This window comes from Penicillium cosmopolitanum (assembly GCF_028827165.1).
Source record: "Penicillium cosmopolitanum strain IBT 29677 chromosome Unknown utg000012l:1.0-3308103.0:1.0-3310761.0, whole genome shotgun sequence".
NCBI classification, from domain to species: Eukaryota; Fungi; Ascomycota; class Eurotiomycetes; order Eurotiales; family Aspergillaceae; genus Penicillium; species Penicillium cosmopolitanum.
In genome coordinates, this window is record NW_026622682.1 from 1205381 (window position 1) to 1224042 (window position 18662).

The 18662-nt window shown below is 49.6% G+C and overlaps 4 protein-coding genes across 4 annotated transcripts; all 4 read right to left on the minus strand.

The window, feature by feature from the left end:
- Nucleotides 1-723: 723 nt before the first annotated feature.
- Nucleotides 724-4707, minus strand: N7509_013228 (OSBP family protein; the record flags this gene model as incomplete). The annotated part of the gene is made up of 3 exons (XM_056637865.1): nt 724-1848; nt 1932-3322; nt 3396-4707. The coding sequence occupies 3 exons, from the start codon at nt 4705-4707 to the stop codon at nt 724-726; spliced, it is 3828 nt and encodes a 1275-aa protein (XP_056481372.1).
- Nucleotides 4708-5299: 592 nt separating this feature from the next.
- On the minus strand, nt 5300-6525 carry N7509_013229 (ATP synthase complex assembly protein ATP12; the record flags this gene model as incomplete). The annotated part of the gene is made up of 2 exons (XM_056637866.1): nt 5300-6078; nt 6234-6525. 2 exons carry the CDS (start codon nt 6523-6525, stop codon nt 5300-5302), a joined length of 1071 nt encoding a protein of 356 aa, XP_056481373.1.
- A 1902-nt stretch (nt 6526-8427) lies between these two features.
- N7509_013230 (glycosyltransferase family 2 protein) lies at nt 8428-10629 on the minus strand (the record flags this gene model as incomplete). Its single annotated transcript, XM_056637867.1, has 4 exons — nt 8428-8541; nt 9028-9319; nt 9604-10470; nt 10592-10629. 4 exons carry the CDS (start codon nt 10627-10629, stop codon nt 8428-8430), a joined length of 1311 nt encoding a protein of 436 aa, XP_056481374.1.
- Nucleotides 10630-17575: 6946 nt separating this feature from the next.
- N7509_013231 (SSH4 family protein) lies at nt 17576-18547 on the minus strand (the record flags this gene model as incomplete). The annotated part of the gene is made up of 1 exon (XM_056637868.1): nt 17576-18547. One exon carries the CDS (start codon nt 18545-18547, stop codon nt 17576-17578), a length of 972 nt encoding a protein of 323 aa, XP_056481375.1.
- Between the last annotated feature and the right edge of the window lie 115 nt (nt 18548-18662).

The following is an 18662-nucleotide window of genomic DNA, read 5'->3' on the forward strand; positions in this document are numbered from 1 at the left end:
AAAGGGTAAAAAAGCCGAAGCGTGCTCCCAGCAGAGCTCGATTCGATCTGGTTGATATCGTGTGAGTAGTACGCAATCTCAATCTCAATTGAAGTGAGACCACTCCGACCGCATATTAACGCAGAATGCAGCATCGGTTTCTGGTCCACGCGGTCGGAGTGGTTTGGTTTGGTTTGGAGTTGGCAGGTTGAGGTTGGAGAAGTTTGGAAAAATGGAGTCGAGTCGTCCCGTCCGAATTCCCGCCTCGCTTAGTGATTGTGGTTAGTCAGCGGCTCTACTACTGTACGACTACTATGGTATATGTTACTACTCGTATGTATGCTATGGCATGAATAATTTACTTGAGGTCAAGATCTCAATCTCAAACAAGGCATGAAGTAAACTGGAAGATTTTGTATGAACCAGAAAAAAGGGGGCTTAATTTGAACACTGATAATAACAAAGTGATATCGACAACAGGTCATGGTGCATCGTGTATGCATGAACTGACTGAACACTGCCAAACCAAACGAAGGTCAAGGTCCGAAGTCAAGGTCGAGTTCAAGGTCTTGTACTTGTAAATTACATCGCGAAGGGGTCTAGACTAGAAATCAGAAACAGAAACCAAGAAAAAGCCGAACGAAGCGATCCGAGACAGGACAGGACTCGAAACCGGTGACAGAGAAGAGAAGAGAACAGAAAAAGAAAGGCAACAGCCTCTCAAGTCCCACCTCATCCGGCCAATCAGAAAATATCCTCAGACCGACTCCAATCCTGCGCATCTCGACTAGACCAATATTTCCCATTATGAGCCCAGAACTCCTCACCCGTAACAGGGCACTTATCACGAACGAACCACTGCGGCGAATAAGTCTCGCCTCTAGTCTCACGTTCTCTCCGCTTAGCACGCTGTTTCTCTTCAACGCGATGTTTCTCGTCCGCAGCGAGATCATACTCGCCATCTTCCATAGCACGCTGGTCCGGACGCAATCGCGTATCAGTGGGAGGTAAATATTCCCTCAGACCCTCCGGTAGTGCATTCAGAGTGATCACGAAGGGGGTTAGGTTGAATGGTACACCTGTAGGACGAGCGTGTGCTTGCCAGACTAGCAGTGTCTTTGCGGACTCGGGGTCTTGGCCTGAGACTGGTGCTTCGAAGCCGGGAGTGTGGCGAGCGTAGATTTTGTCGTTCCAGCGGCCGCCGATACTCCATTTTGGTGATCCTTCTGCGTCGACTACTTTACCGGCGACTTGGTAGGCGGAAGAAGCCTTCCATCCGCGGGGTTTGAAGTCGAGATAGCAGACTTCGCCAGTGGTGTGGTTTTTGATTTCCATCAGACCGTAGTTATCGACAGTGGGGTTTCCAGTAATGATACCGATGACTGAGGAAGTAACCTTTTTCCAAGTGTACAGCTCTTCTCCACCGGTGACGGGTCGAAGTTTGAGGAACCATGTGCCCAACAGGTTAATGTCGAAGGATTTGCCGTAGAATTTAGACTTGAGAGATGATTCGCCCCAGTAGTCCCATTTGGGCGATTCGGCCCATGCAGCTCCAATTGGCGGGTGATGGCTGACTTGTTCCACGAAGAACCGGTAGCCCTTGTCGGGCCGGACGTACTCGAAGGTTTCACCAAGGAGGGGGTTGAAGGGCTTCGCAACACGGCCAATGGTTGAGGCGTATTCACTTGCAGCATATGATGCAACGTATAGCAGGCGTTCCATCGAGTCTGACCGATCGGCGGCAATATCAAGGAGATCAGTGTATTCCAGATCCTCTGCAACGCGTTGAAGTAAGGAAGTTGGTTCGTTGAAGGATACCGGCAGAGTCATCTTGGTCATGTCCTTTCCAATCATGGATTTCAAGATGCCCTAAAAAAACGGTTGGTTAGTCGTTTGCATTTGCAAAAAGTCAAAAAAAAGACAATATATCTATCAGGCAACTAATAACTTACCCAAAGGCCAATCTTGGGACGATTGTCATTGTCCATTTTGAGTCTTTGTCGCACAGGCTCTTCGTAGCCCTTAAATGAGGGTGCGATCACGGCAACCTTATCATTACGAGCCTGTGAACTTTCATCTTCAGGCTCCTTCGTCTCCTTCGTCTCTCCCTGAGTCATGTCCTCAACTTCAATCTCCCCCGCATCAATAGCATCGAAGAACTCATCCCCATCCGATTCAGAATCATAGAGACTGCTGATTTGCGACAGGTTAGAGTGCTTGCGGCTTAGGGTAGGACGGGCAGCAAGTTGAGCCGATGCCTCCCCGTCTTCCACGGGTGCGTCTGCATCGCGGAAATCTTCTTGGCTCTCCTCCAGTGTTTCCTGATCATTGACAGGTGCACGAGAAGGCGCTTCGCTAATTGAGCGGCTGGCGGCTGTGGCATTTTCCAAGGCCTCTTTCAGAGCACGCTTAGTTCGTTTCCGCTTCTCTTCCGACTCGCCCATCTTGGACTGAAGCTCTTCATGTTCTTGAGCGACGCGTGCCATACTTTCCTCCCACATTTGGCGCAGATGTTCTTCCCTGTTCAATCGGTATTGCCAATAGGAATCACGATCCCGCGAGATCTTGAGCAGGCTTTGGACCAGTCCCTTGAGACTACTGACGGCGCCTTCATAGGCACCGAGTGCTTGCTCAAAGGAAGGATCTGCAATTGCCGTGCCGGGATTCTTAGTCCGTTCTGCCTGTAATGAAGCAGTGACATTCGCAAGGAGATCCAGTTGGAGCTTCGCAGACTGCGCGGTGATGTTCAGGGCATCCTTATCCTCCGCAGGCGCTTCGTGGCTAGAAGCATAGTCGTAAAATTCCTCATCGTCATCGTTGCCATCACCATCGGGCATGGTTGTGGCATGGCTGGCATGGCTAGCCACCCTGTTGACTTCATTCGTGCTTTGGTCAAGAGAGCCATATGCTGAACTGACCTCGTCCTCGGGGGTAGTCTCAAGTGTTGTGCGCGAGGCATGAGTGCTCAGCCGCGTGATGCTGTTACCAGGCACGCCTAGAGTGGATGGAGGAGCGAGACTCTTTGTGCTGGGACGGTGACTTAGACCGGACTCGGATGGAGTTCCAACTGAACGGCCTTCGCTCTGATCCATCTTTGCCTGGCGAAGGACCTCGGCATTCTGATTGCGCTGCCGCTCTTCTTCCTTCGCCTCATCCTTGGCCCACTGGATCGCGTTGTTCAGCGACCAGAACCAGCGTTTGGCCTCAACAACATGGTTTGCCTTGAGATGGTACTTCACAGATGATTTGCCGTGAATCTCAAACCGAGTTTTATCCTGTGCATCCATGTTGAGTCGGGCAATTCTCATATTAATAGCGCCACGGCAAGCCGAACCAATATCATCTGGACAAACGATTAGACCAAGTCCAGAAAGCCACTTTCAAAAAAGAGAAAAAAAGCAGAGTGAAATACTTACCCTGGTGCTTATAATAGCTCAAAACGCCATCCTCCAAAACGAACCACCGCAGTTTGTAACCACTGGTATAGTTGGTCCATTTCTTAAGATATCCTCTCATTTCACGAGCATCCTTACCAGCTAGAGGCGCCTCGCCACCAATCGAAGCACGAGCCGATAAACCTTGAGCATTATTGTTACCAAGAATCGCTCTCTCCTGAATACCACGTTGTGCGATCACAGCAGCGGGTGATTTCTTAAGAAGAGCACGAGTCTTGTCATCCTTCGTGACATCCTGGGGCAACTTGCCCTTCTTATCACGGCGGAAAGGATCCGCTCCATGAGTCAAGAGTATTTGAATGAGCTGAGAGTCCTTATTCCGAGCACCCTCATGCAATAAAGTACCCCCAGTCTGTACAGTGGTAGGCTCAGTAACCAAGTCCAGAGCGTTGACATCCAAGATTCCCTCAGCGCGGGGTTCTTCCAATAGTTTTTCCAAACTCTCGTAATCCTTCTTCGCGAGCAGGACTTGGATTTCCTGCGTCTTGTTGTCGATGAAGAGCGAGCGGGCTAGTTGGAGTTGTTGGAAGATCTCCGGTGTACGCGCGACGTCCAGTGGTGTTTGACCGCGGTAGTTGACAATGGCATCGTTGACAGAGTCTCGGTTCAGCAGTTCCCGAATGAGAGATACACGGCCAAGTTGTGCTGCAAGATGGAGAGGGGTATTTCCCTCCCGATCCTGCTCGTTGATACACTGATCGTCTCCGGATGACAAGACAAACTCCACGACCTGGGGTTCGGCGCACTGCAAGGCCAGGTGTAGGATTGTGGTCCCGTATAAGCTATTCGCAATCTGAGGGTCCTGGGATTCCTTAATCGCCTTGGAAATGGCCGTTGTATCGCCGCTTCGCAGGATCTCAAATAGGCGGAAGGTCCGCACCGACTGATCGAGGGTCATGCTGCTTGTCTCCAGCTGAGGCTGGGCCTGGGCCTGAGACTGAGGCGCGGATGTGATCGCGCCTTTGTCCAAGCCACTCACAGCGTCGGCGTGGATGCTCTGCCTGCTCTGGTTGGACGGGATATGTTGGAGGGGTAGGCCGGAGGTTGAAGGGGATGTAGGATTGAGGGAGACCTTGCGAGTTTGAGAAGTGTGGCGGCTGTTACTGCGAGTGTGCCTCAGGGAGGAGGAGCCATTTCCAGAGGAAGTCGATCCGACCGAACCTTTATCGCTGTCTTCTCCGTTTTTGTCTTCGCCTCTAGACTTGTCGCGGTGTAAAAGGGAAAGTGCCAGGGCGCTGCGCGAGCGCTTGTGCTTGTGCCTAGGAGAGAGCATATTAGTGGACGGATTCCCATGTGATATAAGCGGGTGGGAGAGTGGCAGATCGCAGCTTCTGGCTAACTGAGAGCAGATCCGATACGATGTTTTCTTCTTCTCCAAAGGATCCCGCCCGTGACGCGCGGCTAGAAGAAGCTTTCGAGCCACTTTCGTCAGAGAGTCAATGGCCTTGGAGGCTAAGGCGAGTTGACGGCCCCAGACAACCGTGGCTCGTCATCCGTGGGAACCAGAGGGGGGGGGAAGAAGGCAATAACAACAGGGAAAACATAACAACTTGTACATACCCTTCTGGCCGTTCAGACATGATTCAAAATACACAAAACACTATTCCAAGTGCATGAATGGAGCTGGAGAAGACTTGGACGAAGAGAGAAAGCCTAAGGATTCAGGGTTATTTTCTCCCCTCCCCTCCTGGGAAAAGGGACGATCACTGCTCCGCCTTGGCAGACGCCGCTTTTCTATACACAACTTACATACATACATACAACACTCGGGGGCTCGGACCACGGGGAGGGGACAGGGTATGTATATTCTAATGCATTGTACAAGTTGATTGATGATGATACAGGGACGGGTCTACACCCCAAGTCTATCTCGTCTCGCCACTCACCAAAATCACCACACTCCCCAACTGTCTCTTCAAATCCTCCTTATTAACATCATGAGTATCCTCAACCTCGCCCCACATATCAGTCTGCCACTTAACTTCCAAACTCGAAGCCTCAGTCGCCTCCTCAAGTCCAAAGTCCTTCCCACCATTCCCATTCTGCTGAACATGACGGAAATTCTCACTCCACTCCGCAACCAACCGAACCGCAACAAGAAGACTCTTAGAAGCAAGAATCCCCCTCTCCAAACCCGCAAGATCATAAGCTTCCAATCCCTGCACCCAAGCACGAATAGCTTCCTGCGTAGCCTTCGGTTGAGCAACAGGTAGAATACTCTGCGTGTCCAGAATAGGAACAATCTCAAGACCAGGCCAGACCTTCGTAGACAGGAAGCTCATAATATCCTGCGAAACACGGACCTGAATCTCCCGTAGACTCTCGATGTGTTCTCCTTTATCATTCTGTCGTTCCAGTGGGTGTCGCTCCCGCTCTGGTTCCCAGCATAGCAATGTGTCTGTCTCCAGGTAGCGCATGGCTGTGGTGATGATTTGGTCGCGGGTCGTGTTGATGCCTTTGGCTTCTTCGCGGACAATATCCTCGGCGCGGGCGGCGAGGGAGGTCAGGGGGATTAGGTGGCTTTTTAAGGCTTGTTGGGCGGAGGTCATGACGTCCCATTCTAGTGCAATGGCGTGGGCTAGTTGGGGCTTTGTTGGTGGGATGGAGAGGATGTCCTTGTTCGGGGTTCGGACGGGACGCTTGTCTAGCAGTACTTGATATTCTCCTGTTGGGAAAAAAAAGCATATTAGTACATATTCACAGCACGATGAGATGAGCCCGGGATGGGAATAGGATGCAATTTGATGCGATGCGATGCGATGCGATGCGATGAATCACAATGGCTGTGCCAAAACTTACCAGGCTTCCCATGAACATGAACATCCTTCCAGAATCTCTTCTTCAGCGAAACATTCGCCCTGGTCGGTTGTGATTCACCCTCTGCTCCCGCGGCAGATCCTGCATTACCCTTCTGCGAAGCTGACTCCCTGAAAGCTTCCGCCGGGGTCGGAGCTTTAGGCGGAGGACCTTGAGCTGTGATGGGATGGGCGACGGCCGCTCTCACGGGCGAAGAGTGGATGTGGCGAGAGAAAACATTACGTCGTGCGACCGAAGCCAGTCGCGAAGGTAACACAACGCGGGGGAAAGCCATGATGGGGAGGGAAATCGAAGCAACGAATGGGATGGAAGACGGAGAGGTTCGATTGTTGCGGAGAAATTGAGTGAGCGGAACTTTTTTCGAGTCTCGGCCCGATCGCCGCCTTGCGAGTTTGGATGGAATTGTACATAGTCTACATACGGTGATGTACTCTCCTGCATCAGGTTTTTATTTATATTTATATTTATATTTATTTGTTATATGTTTTATATTCTTTTTATTCCTTCCATTTCATATTCCGGTTCTCCAGATCACCCAGTCGATCGTTCGTATTTGTCTTGGCAGCTGGCTCTTCTTTCCAGTTCTAGCCAGGGATCAACTGCAGTATTGCATCAGAGCCGGGACGCTATGGTCGGACCATATGTACGATGACACCAGTCTGACTCGCTTCGAATGGGTGGAGCTGAACTTGCTGAACTTGCTGAACTAGCTGAATATGATATCCTACGGAGTACGAGAAGCCTATGTATAACTAGCCTATAGCCTACAGCCTTTAAGAGAAATGGGGACTTGTGCTGCATGAGTTCCATTGATTAGAAATTATCAACAAAAAAGCAGTTCCAAAAAAAAATGATTGGAAAAAAGGATAGAAAACAAATCACAAAGACCTCCCATATTGCATATTGCATCTAGAATCGAGTCAAAGCAAATCAAGGCATAGGACGTGAAAGATGGAGAGAGAAAATGGGGAGAGGGAAAACTTGAAATTGACAAATTCAAATGAGGAAGACATTTCAAATGCTATCGCCAGAAAAGAAAGCCAGGGGAATCAAACCAGCAGATGAGAGCATGAGATGCAACGCGCAAGAGAACATTTCAGAATTCAGAAAAAAGAAGAGAAAAAAAAAGCAAATGACATCCGCCCATGCTTTTGTAATTTACACAAGAAAGAAAAGAAGAATCCAAAGAATCCAAAGAAAAAAAGAAGAAAAGCCTTCAAGGCTCAAATCGAATCAAAAGTTAGCCGCCCATTTTTGTTTTTGCTTTTTGCTTTTGGGGTGTTTTTTTCAAGGTTGTTCTCTCTTTTTGAATAGAGGAAGAACCAATGGTGCGCAGAGAAGAGCAAAAGCTTCAATAGAAAAAAAAAAGAATAACGAGAATCGCACGAATGGCAAATGTTGCCATAGTACCACATATCAAATCTGTCGGATCTCACAAAACTGGTAGGAGGGGGACAAGGATTTTTCTCAGGGTCTGCAGAGTCACACCCACGCCCACGCCCACGCCCTAAGGGACCAAGCCTAGCTGCAAGCAATGAGCAAGGTCCCGTTGTGGATTGTGGTTGTGGTTGTAGGTTGACACTGTATGATATGACCCAACCTGTCTCGATGAGAGGAATGTTCGAAAAGTAAAGCGCTGGACGCATCTAGAATCGAGTATCGAATCGAAAACCGAAGCCGAAACACAGAGAGAATGGGAGATTCGGGAGGAAAAAAGACCATGTCGGGTTTGGCATAGTCAAAAGAAGATCGTCACGGCATATCATCGTAAAAAAACAAAAAAAGAAGAATGAGAAAAACGGGAAAATCGAAAAAAGGTAACAAATGTAGAACCTTAAAAAAAGGTCCCAAGAGTGACCGAGCACATCTTACTTGCCGTGCCCGTGCATGGAGGGAGACGTGGACATGGCTGGGGGTCCCGCGTTATCGCCGCGGGGACTCCGAGTCTGCGGTGGCCTGTGTGATCCCCGAGATGTTTGAAATTGACAAGCACATGCCACAAAAGAGACTCCTTCCCACAAAGGGAAACTGGAGTGGGGGGGGGGGGGGGTTGCAGGAAGGAGGGGCGACGGAGATGGTATCCGGCGAGGCCAAGGTTGAGTTCAAGTTGAGGGGGGGCGGTTGATGTGATGTGGTATGGTGTGGTGTGAGAGAGATGTATATGCAACTGTTGTACTTATTTGGTGAAGTAGCTTGGGTAATAGGGCTGCTTCCTGCGATCCGCATCGGTGCGCTTCTTCATACGTTCGGCGTCATAGTCATCAGCGCCGTCACGGCTACCCCATGTTGTCTGTGCAGGTAAGAGGGTCAGCTAGTAATTCCAGGAAAGGCGAAGGGTGCTTGGATGCATATCAAGTCGATGATGGACCGGATGGATAGAACATCAGACGAATCAGAGGGATCAGACAAAAATGGGTGGGGTGGGGTAACAAAAACACAAAACACAAAACACAAAACACAAAACACAAAACATAAAACAAAAGGAAGAAAAAAAGGGAACGTAAAGGCAGCTTGCACACGGGACAGTGGTGGATAAGGGCATCTGCACGAGGGAGGAGTTGTGATCAAAGCGTTGTGAGGCGGGCATGTCATAGGAGAAAGCAGAGCCAATACGGGGGTTGGCTGGAGGATGAGGGGCTGGTTGACGCTTAGGCAGCCCACTAGTTTTCCCAGACACACAACCCCACGCAATAAGCCAGGAAATGAGAAAATGAGGGAAATGAGGGAAATGAGGAAATGAGGAAACGAGAAATGGAAAAAAAAATACAATACTTACCACATTCAAGGTCATCACGGCATACATCTTGATTGCTCCGTGGAAATAACCGAATACAACGGAGATGGGCAACAGAAGAAGGTCGACTGGGTACCGAATGTAATGACCAACCAACTTGATCCACTTGCTGGTGAACATCCACAAGCCGAGAGCCATCATTGCATGAGCATGAGAAGCATCGCCCCAAGTGATGGTAGCCTTGTGGCACAACCACACCAAGAGGAGGTCGCCCAACAGGGCCGGCGGCGACAAAGTCGTCAAGTGTACTGCATAGGCGCTCCAGGGCTGACGACTGCACGACAGGTTAGCTGCGGCTGAAAATGTAAATGAAAAACGATATACACTTTACCACTTTTACGTGGGAAAGTAAAACATAAATCAGAACCAAAGATTGACGAGGGGGCCAGAGCAGATCAACACAAGCCCATGTCTGATCTTTGCTGAACTGGGATTGGCGTCTAGGCAAAGGCCCACCCACCCCGAAAAGCCATGACCAGAAGGCAATTGCAGGGGAGATCAAACAATAGAGGGAATGGACGGGGAGAAGGACGAGAGAAGGAGGGTTTCACTTACTACCAGATGTGCTTCTCGTGGAACATACTGGTGAGATTGCTCCGCCAGTTACTTCGGGACCACCGCGCGCATTGCTTCAAGAATCGGGGATTATCTTCCAAGGTGGTGAGCACCTCCGCTTCGGGGTGGTACTGCATATAAGTCTCCCAGCCATGCGAGACCATCCAGCGAGTAATGAAGTTGTCGTCATCCGCATTGAGTTGATATTTTCCCCACCACCACTCCTCGTTGGTGAACCCATAAGTAAAGCCCTCATTCTGAAGAATCTGCGTCCGATAAGCCACCGTACGGCCCGACATGCACGGCAATCCTCCATCAATATTCGTCGTCGCGCCACAGTCAAAGTTACGACGCTCTAGGTATAAAGCTCCCAAATATCCCCAAACTCGCTGCGAGAGGCTAGGGTTTACCGCGCGGCGCAGACGCTGGCACGTCACGACACCACCGTATCGGTCATCCTTCTCAAAGGGCGCCAGAATCCAGGGAAGCACGGTAGAAGGCCAGCTCACGTCGTCGTCGGCAAGCAAGGTGATAGCGGTTCGGACTTCGGGAATCGCGCGAGTCATTTGGCGGCGCTTATTCGGGTGGGTGACGGTAAACAGACGAATGCGAGATTTGGAGGCTGGCATAGCATATAGCATGCGCTCGGCCTTCTTCCGGTTTGCTTCGATCGTCACCAGCAAGATCTCGTAGGGCTGGTTGTCGAGGATGGACCGAATCGTCTCAACCAATTCGTCGCCACAACCCTCCAGTGTGGGGATAATAACCGTGACATCCTGCGAGGTGAGTTTCGGGTTCTCCGGTGGCGGGATCGGCTTAAATGACCAGAAAGAGATCAGGTTCACCACTAGTCGAGCGTAGCGATAGATACTATTTTGGGTCAGCTGCAGCTCGTGCAGGTGGCAAAAAAATAACAAAAGAACCGCGACAAGAAACGAGATAATTTCATTATTCAGATGAAGAGGGGGGTGGAATAATTATTATCACTCACAAAAGTGCAACAAAGGCTCGCAGAAAAGGAAAAGCCATGGCGGGTCCAACAATTAATGGTCCGGAGTCTCTGGGTGATTTATAGAGTTGGTCGAATGTTCGGATGGTAACATTCAACTATAAAGTTCCAAGCATTAGCACTGGCATTGGTAAATCTCCGTATTCTCCGATTTGACAATGGGGAGTAAAAAGGAAATTTGAAAAATATAAAAAAGAAAAGACAAAGTAGTCTTCATCGGAAAAAGAATTCTTACCTATAGCCTCAATATTCCCGAATCAACCCTTTTTTTCAATCCAAAAAAAGGAAGAAGGGGGAGGAGGAATGGGCTGGTATTGCAAGTCGAGGCAAGCAAAGAATAAAAAACGAATGTCGGGGAAGACACAGCTTCCTCAACCAGCCCAAGGAAGGAGAGGGGAGGGGGGGGGAGGACGAGAGGAAAAGGAAGAAAAATAAATAACGAGATAGATGGGAGACGAGGTCGAGTTAATTTGTAGGGGGAGCACATGCCTTATGGGCCATCCTGATACTAATCCACGCGATGGTAAGAAAAAGGGAACTAAAATCAAAAATCCGAAATGTCATTGCCAAAAAAAAAAAAATGAGAATTAAAAAATACTTTTTTAAGAAAAAAAAAATAGGAAAATCAAAAATAAAAGAATCCGGACTAGAGCATAGTGCCCCAGTAGCCGTTGTCGTTTTGAGATTCCTGCAGGTGTAGTTTTTGCCTCGTGCGTCAGAGACCCTGGATCTAGATGGGAAAAGAGTGGAGGGATTGGCGGCCCATGCAGCAGTGACATGCGGTGGGGCCACAATGCCTTGGTATGTAGTAGTATAGTAGATGTACTGTATCATACTGTATTACAGCGGTTCGTTGGTTTTGGCTTTTTTGGCTTTTGGCTCAGTTCTTGCTCTCCTCGTATGCTCTGCGCTTCTGCTTGTTCGACTTCCTCCATGCGAGCTCGGTTCTAGCATTCCGGGCCTGAGACCACGCGCCCCTATGACGAAAGCAAGGCAACCACCTGAGTCGTTTGACTCTTTTGACGACGTCTGTATTCATTGGCTACTAGTCGTTCCTCTGTCGCAGGTACACTATCGTGATCGACTAGGTCATTTTAGTCTCGGCATGCATCAGTAGAACGAAACATCAACAAAAACAAGAATGGATAACGGGAAGCCCAAACTAAAATGAATAACGGAGTAAATTGAATGAAATTGAATTAAATCGGAAATAGAATCGGAAATGGGAAATCCGAAAAAAATATATACAGTACATATAATATAACATAAAAGTATTTAGTATTTTATTATGCAATCTCAAGAAAAAAGCAAAAGCCAAGGATAACATCTCCGATCATGCACGCGAGATTCTCTCATCGCTGCACATTCTGCATTTCCGGTTGCATCTCGGATGGAGATGCGTCGGCCCTTCATCATTGGTGCCCAGCCGAACCTTTTTTTTTCTATTCTTAACTTGGTCTTGATCGACATGGGTACAGGTACAGCAGGTACGAGTAGCTATAGATAAGTAACTAGTCGTGTACATCGTACACGTTACTAATAATGACCAATCTGAAGAGTATTCGTACAGGAGTTCTCTTCTGCCGTACTTCATAGAAATGCTGCACGCGCGCGCTATCAGGGGAACCACTCACGAAGAACATGAAACACTGATTAGTGGAAGAAATTGAGCAGACCCCCAGTATGCTAGCGTGTTTGGGTAAAGCCTTTCCGCGTGCTGTATGGAGTGTACCTCTCTCTGCTCAGCGCCAGGACCAACGCCAACGTGGAGCGAGAAATGATCGACCGTGATTCGCACGCCTTATGTGGCACAGGATGGATTCCTTAATTTTAACGTGCGTCTTGGAAGCAGAACAGCGCACCAGACCAGAAAAGCCCATCTCGACGACGAACCCACTCCTGCACGGTAACCGGGGCACGAAAGTCACGCGAAATGGGGCGGGAAATCCTAGCGGCGATCGCCACACGCCGTGACTTGGCCAGTCGTGGGCGGGTGAAGCTTGAGTGGGGCATTCATACATACTAGCGCCAAGTAATGGAGTTAGTGGGGGTTAAATATACACTGTAGTGTGGTATTTGTTGTGATACATGGGTCGTGTAGGGCGTATTTATGTGGTAAGTGTCAGCACGAAGGGAAACCTTGGAAACTTGATAGGATATTGTGGAGGGTGTAGTCAGTAGGTTAGCAAGAATGGCCGAAAAAGGTATCAGGAGGTATCATTCCGACCACCTAAGGCAACTCAAAGAAAGAAAAGGCGCGGTCGATGCCGCGGACGCCCCTAAACAGGGTTAGGCGACCCAACTGGGTGGCGCGAAGGTTGTCAGCAATAGCGACTAACCATCCATTAGCCCATTAGTCCAAGATAGTGCATATCCCGGTGACTGGAGGAGAATAGAGGAGATTGTCTGTTTATGAGAGAAGTACAGTAGATCATTTCGGTTGTGTTCGGTAGAAATATACGACACTTACCACTATACTAGTACATCCCTATATGCCATGGTACTTACTGCATACTTAGCTCTTGGATATACTTTTGCCGGGTGTATCAACTTTTCCCTATAGACAGGGGTTCACCAGTCATCCTCCATCCTCCCTTTTGCACATGGAAATCCTTCCAACATCCTGGCCAAAGTAGACGCGCACTGGCGTCTAATCTCAGCCGGAGCTCGTGCGGCCAGCCATCTGCACCCGGCCTAAAAGGGCCATCGTTATCTCCGCACGCGCTCGAGGATCGGCTGCAAAGTATATTGAAGAGATCACTGCACAGCCCAACCCGCCAAGTACTGGCTGCATTGTTCTTCGGGGTCCACGCAATCTGGTACTTTGTCACTTGCACAGGCCGTTGCATTCGATTTTGACTCTAGTGGCAACCTACAGCCCACCAACCCTTCTCTGCGTACGAGCTGCGACTGTGCTTGCCTCCCCCCTCCCTTTTCCAGTCAAGTGCTGCACCAGCCCTGTCGTTGGAATGCAGGCCCAGCAATAACCGTTAGAGGCGCAGTCCCCCCAGTTGCCTACTCTCGAACCGAACCGCCAGATCGTACCCCCCCCCCCCGGCCGATTCATGGATCATGGAGCACTCGGTCATGAGTGAAACAGACGCGTATCTCGGCTGCACGGACTCCCTTGGACCCAGTGTTGTCCGGGACTCCACACTGGAATGGAAATTCACAGCTCCGACTTCAAATCCCGGAAGAGTCCGGATCCACTGAGTCGCGCGCACTTTGTTCCTTATTTCGATATCTCATGAGGCAACAAGAATCTTGAGTCTTGAGTCAGCATAGCCACTCGGCAAAAATGGACAAGGGGGAGGGAGAGGAGAGGAAAGTAAAGTAATAAAAAGCGATCTTTAGTAAACCGAGATTAAACCGAATCAAACAAAGTGGAAAATCAAATGGTAACTAGAACTAGAACTAGAACTGCCACGGACATCCAACGGAGACGGGGATGTCTACCCCGAAGTGTACGGGAGTGCCTACGGAGTACAGTGCTCTACGGAAACTAAACTAAGTGGGAACTTGAATTCAACTTTCGCACCAAGACCTGACAGGACCACGGAAAGTGGGAAAAAAAGGGAGAGATGACTTGCAGCTGGAGACGGGGACGGGGACGGGGGGGGGAGGAGGTCGATCCCACACGGCTTTCCCCTCTCGTCCTCATCAGTTTACCTTTTTGGCGCAGACAAGCCGATTAGCCATAATTCGCTTTGATCTTCCGACAAATGGCAAGCTTAGCAATCCCACATCTGCGACGCCCGCCCCTCCTCACAAAATACACTATCCAACTCTCGTGTTACCCGTTTTGGTCGGGAATGGGGGAGCAACACCATTTAGATCGGCCGTGGGGCTCTCTCTCTTTCCCTGTACGAGTATCCATACGATAGGTACGGGAGGACTCCGTACAGTCACAAGCGGCGTTACGCCGAGGGTGGATCTTTGCGCGAGCGCGCAAGATCCACGCTTGTCGTCGGCCGAGCGAGAGGGAATTCAAAAAATACAATTAAAAACATCCAAAAAATCATGCAAAAAATAAGACCCTACTAAAAAGTACCTTTGAATAGAATAAGAAGGGGGAAACGACCTACAGAGTCGTATAAAATAGCGTATCCATAGTAAATTGGACAATGAGAAACTCCCCGTCCCATCTCCGTCTCCGTTCTCGTTCTCCATATTGATGCATTTCTGCGACGATAATCGACCCCACCAAGCGCCGTTCCTCTTCTCCTCAGCTCCACTCATTGTCGACGTGGTCGGCTTGTCAGCGTCCACAATTTCAAATCGATGTGCGCGGGACGAAACACATCTTTGTCGAATGGGTACACCCTGGGTACATATGTACTCCGTACAGGTGTAGCGCGTGCGATCTGGTGGCAACGGCCAGCCTCTCTCTCCTCCCCACCCTGCACTGCAGGGGGTTGCGCACTGTCCCGTGTAATATCACATCCGTTCTCCGGAGGCTCAGGAGTCGCTCCGTCTTTCGAGGAGCTTTCGTCCGATCTCCATTGGCTCGATACCTGGGGCATGCTTCAACCGTCTAGCCCTCTGCTCGCTTACTGGACCTGCCCGGCCGACGCCCTGATTTCTTAGCTGCAGCGAGGCTGCAGCCGCTGTAACCATCGAGGGTAGTCTCGGGTTTATCACCGATTTCGGTCCCCACTGGACTGTTCGTAGAGGAGGGTTCTTCCCGGTATTACATTTACGCTCCGTCGTTGGCTATAGTGCGATTTGTACCAAGGCGCGAAGTCGGCTACTCCAGTACCTACAGCAGGTACCTGGTCTAAGTGACCACTCCCTTCAGTCGGTCCTTTTAATTGTGGACACAATGGTTTCGGTCTCGGGCCTAGAAGAACATGGATATGGATATGGCGCAATCAATTCCCATTGATGAAGTGATTACAATTTTGCAATGCCATTGCGTGTTGCGCCTCGTGTTCGTCCCGTTCAAGTTACATCAATGGTCATCGTATACTTTGACTCCGTTCATAATCCGAGTGAACCTATGATTCATGCTCGTTTCCTGTGATCCACATTTAAATACTGCCAAGCCTTCACTCAATAAGTACAATGTATCTTCAGATGTCAATTCAAAGTACCTCTGTACCTTACCCTATTCAGTAGGAATGACATGAAAAAAACCCCCACGAGGATCCTCGCAGATTCCTTCGAATAGAACCCATGTAAGCACATACATAGTAAAGTAAGTATGTACATAGTAAAAAAAACCTCCCAGATAAAGAACGCGACAAAAAAGCGATAATGTACCGAGTAACTACTGCCCCTTTCGTCCAAGCGCATGACATGCATTTTGATATGCGGTCATTGCGCTCCCCAGTTCCAGCTCCAGATGGCTCGGGCCTCTCTCCATGAACGGCGGGAAGCACGAAGCTGTTTTTAGAACCTATGTCTCTGGGTCAGGCAACCCTGGCGTGGTCTAAACTTCAATTCAGACTGCTTGTACGCGGCTCTGAGGCTCATCCCTACTCGTATGTCAAGGATGTGAAACCGGCGAGTCTAGGCCAATACAAACCAAACCGAACTTGGTCGGGCTAGAACCTAGGTCCGAATCGACTCGACTCACGTAGCCGATGCCTCCGGATCTTCATCTTCACAAGAAGACATAAGCCAAATTACACCAAACCCACTGGTAAGCATGAAATGAATGCTGTTCGGAATATGTATGCATGCAAAGAGACGATCCCACCGCGGGACGGGTAGTTTGTGACGTCAACTTGAAGTAGTTCTAGTTCCAGTTCTAGGTTTTGCTGCTGTTCATGCAAGCTCGTTTCATAGATTTACAGTGCGGATCGGACGGGGGCATAAGGGAGGGCCGAAAGGAGGAAAAGGGGAAAACTAGAGAACTTTTTTTTTAATTAAAAAAGAGTACAGTATTCCATAAAAGAAAAAGAAAACCAAAAGTACATCCAAACTATCCCAAAAGAGAAACATATATATTACTTTCTAATACTGCAGAATACTCTCGAATCCTCGATTCCGAATGGAGGACTAGTGGAGGGGGCCCCGGGGCTAATACATACTTGCATACTCTGTACATACCATATGGATGTTCTCCGTAAATACAACCCGCTACCCCTATGTACATACCCCTGCTAGCAGCTAACTAATCTACGCCATACGACAACTGTACTCTACTGCAGGTCGGGAATGCAGGAGTTACTTCCCCCCGAACGCACTAATGCGCACATCTACAAGGAAGTGATGCAAAGGAGCGAGGCCGATAGCTTTCTAGAACCGGGGATGCACGATGGCGGCATGTTACCCCTGCTACCTGCTACATAGCGTCTGGCAAGCCTCGGCAGCCCGTTGAACCAGCCTCTCATATGCCGTGCTCGGCGGTTACCTCGGAGCGCTGGATAATAGTTCCATGCGCGCTGCTTGATTCGGAGCGAAATGTGATATCAGAGATGGGTGGAATGTATTTCTAATGCTAATGCTAATGCCAACAGGGACAGGGGAAGTACACAAGACGGGACTCGGAGTAGATAGTAGAATTCGAATGCAGCCAGGATTTTCTGTCATATTGGAAACATCTCCACTCCCTTTGTTCTAGTACATATGGCTACGATATGGCCAAGCTAAACTAGCTAACTAACTAACCTTCCTCCGTAATTTGATATAATCGTACATATCAAGTCATGTCATGCCCTCAAGCCACCCAGGGTCTAGCAAAAAAATAAGCATCGTGACCTATCACAAAACAGCTGCAAAGCCAAAAATAAACCCCCAATAAGATATAAGAATTAGGTCAATCTCAGCCCTAACGGGTATTTGGTCCCTGAAACTTGGCATGACAAGCAGAAGCAAGATTGAAATCGGATTGGAGGCTGTCCCGGATTGGAAGCCGAAGCCCGATCCTGACAGGGGTGTGGTGTGGTGTGGTGTGGTGTGGTGAGGTAAAATGAAAAAAAAGCACCAAAAGCACCAGACGCACAATGCTCTCGAAGGAATCTACGTAGGCTTCCAGAGCCACCCTGCAGGGTCAAAGCAAGACTCAAAGTCGACGCCACCAAACAACCCAATGGCCCCATACAGGTCAAAGTCCCCTTCTAAGCCATTAACCCCGCCAGAATCCTCATCTACTTCTTCGTGCAAGTTCCACCCACCAGCAGGTCGCCCATTACGGGTGAAAAAGACCTCCACTTTGCACCTTTTCGACTTCTTGCTGTCGTCGGCGCTCAAAATCGGACGATCCGGAATATCAAAGACCATGCCCAGACCAACCGTCTCGCCGATCTGAACCGGTGTTGTGAAGTCTCGCCCTCCCCATGAATCATTCACAAATCGACACCCATCATCAGAGCATACGCCCAAACTACCCCGTTCCCAACCAGGAGATCTCCAAGAAGGATAAGGGCCCGCTGCAAATCCCATCGTGAACCCGGATGCATCGTCACCATCACCACCGGAACCCGGCCCAGCGCGAAGACCCTTCAACTTGAGTTCAAAATAAATCGTCTTCTTCCTGCTCTGCGCGAATGGGGAATCCACCGCGGCAAAGTACAACGGTAAATGCGTCAATAGGACACAGTCGCCGTTCCGATCGGTTGAGCTTCCCTTCCAATGACCGCGGGACGTTGTGGTTAACTTGCCGTGGAATTCACGCGGCTGTACGGGTCGGATGTCGTGGGTGTGCACTTCGTTCCAGACGGTTGATGATGGTAAGACTGGGGTCCAGAGTGGGGTTGAGTCGCAGAATTGGTGGGCTCGATCTGCGTCGGTGGCGGAGGCGTTACCTGCGCCTGAACTGTAGTAGCCTGATACTGGGGGTGGTGGGAAAATCGATGTATCGGGGACGGCTTCTTGCCAGTTGTGATATGGTGGTGGTTGAATTGAGGCTGAGGTTGAGGCTGAGGCTGAGGAGGAAGCCATCTGTGAGTCCTCGTAGCTAGGCGGAGCGCCAGAGTGTTGGTTTTGGGCCATGATGGATATGGTCGAGTGTAGTGAGTGACTGTGACTGTGAGAGGTGAGAGGTGAGAGGTGAGAAGTGAGTGTTGTAGGGGAGATGTGGTGGTGAGTGAATAAGGTTGTCTGTCAT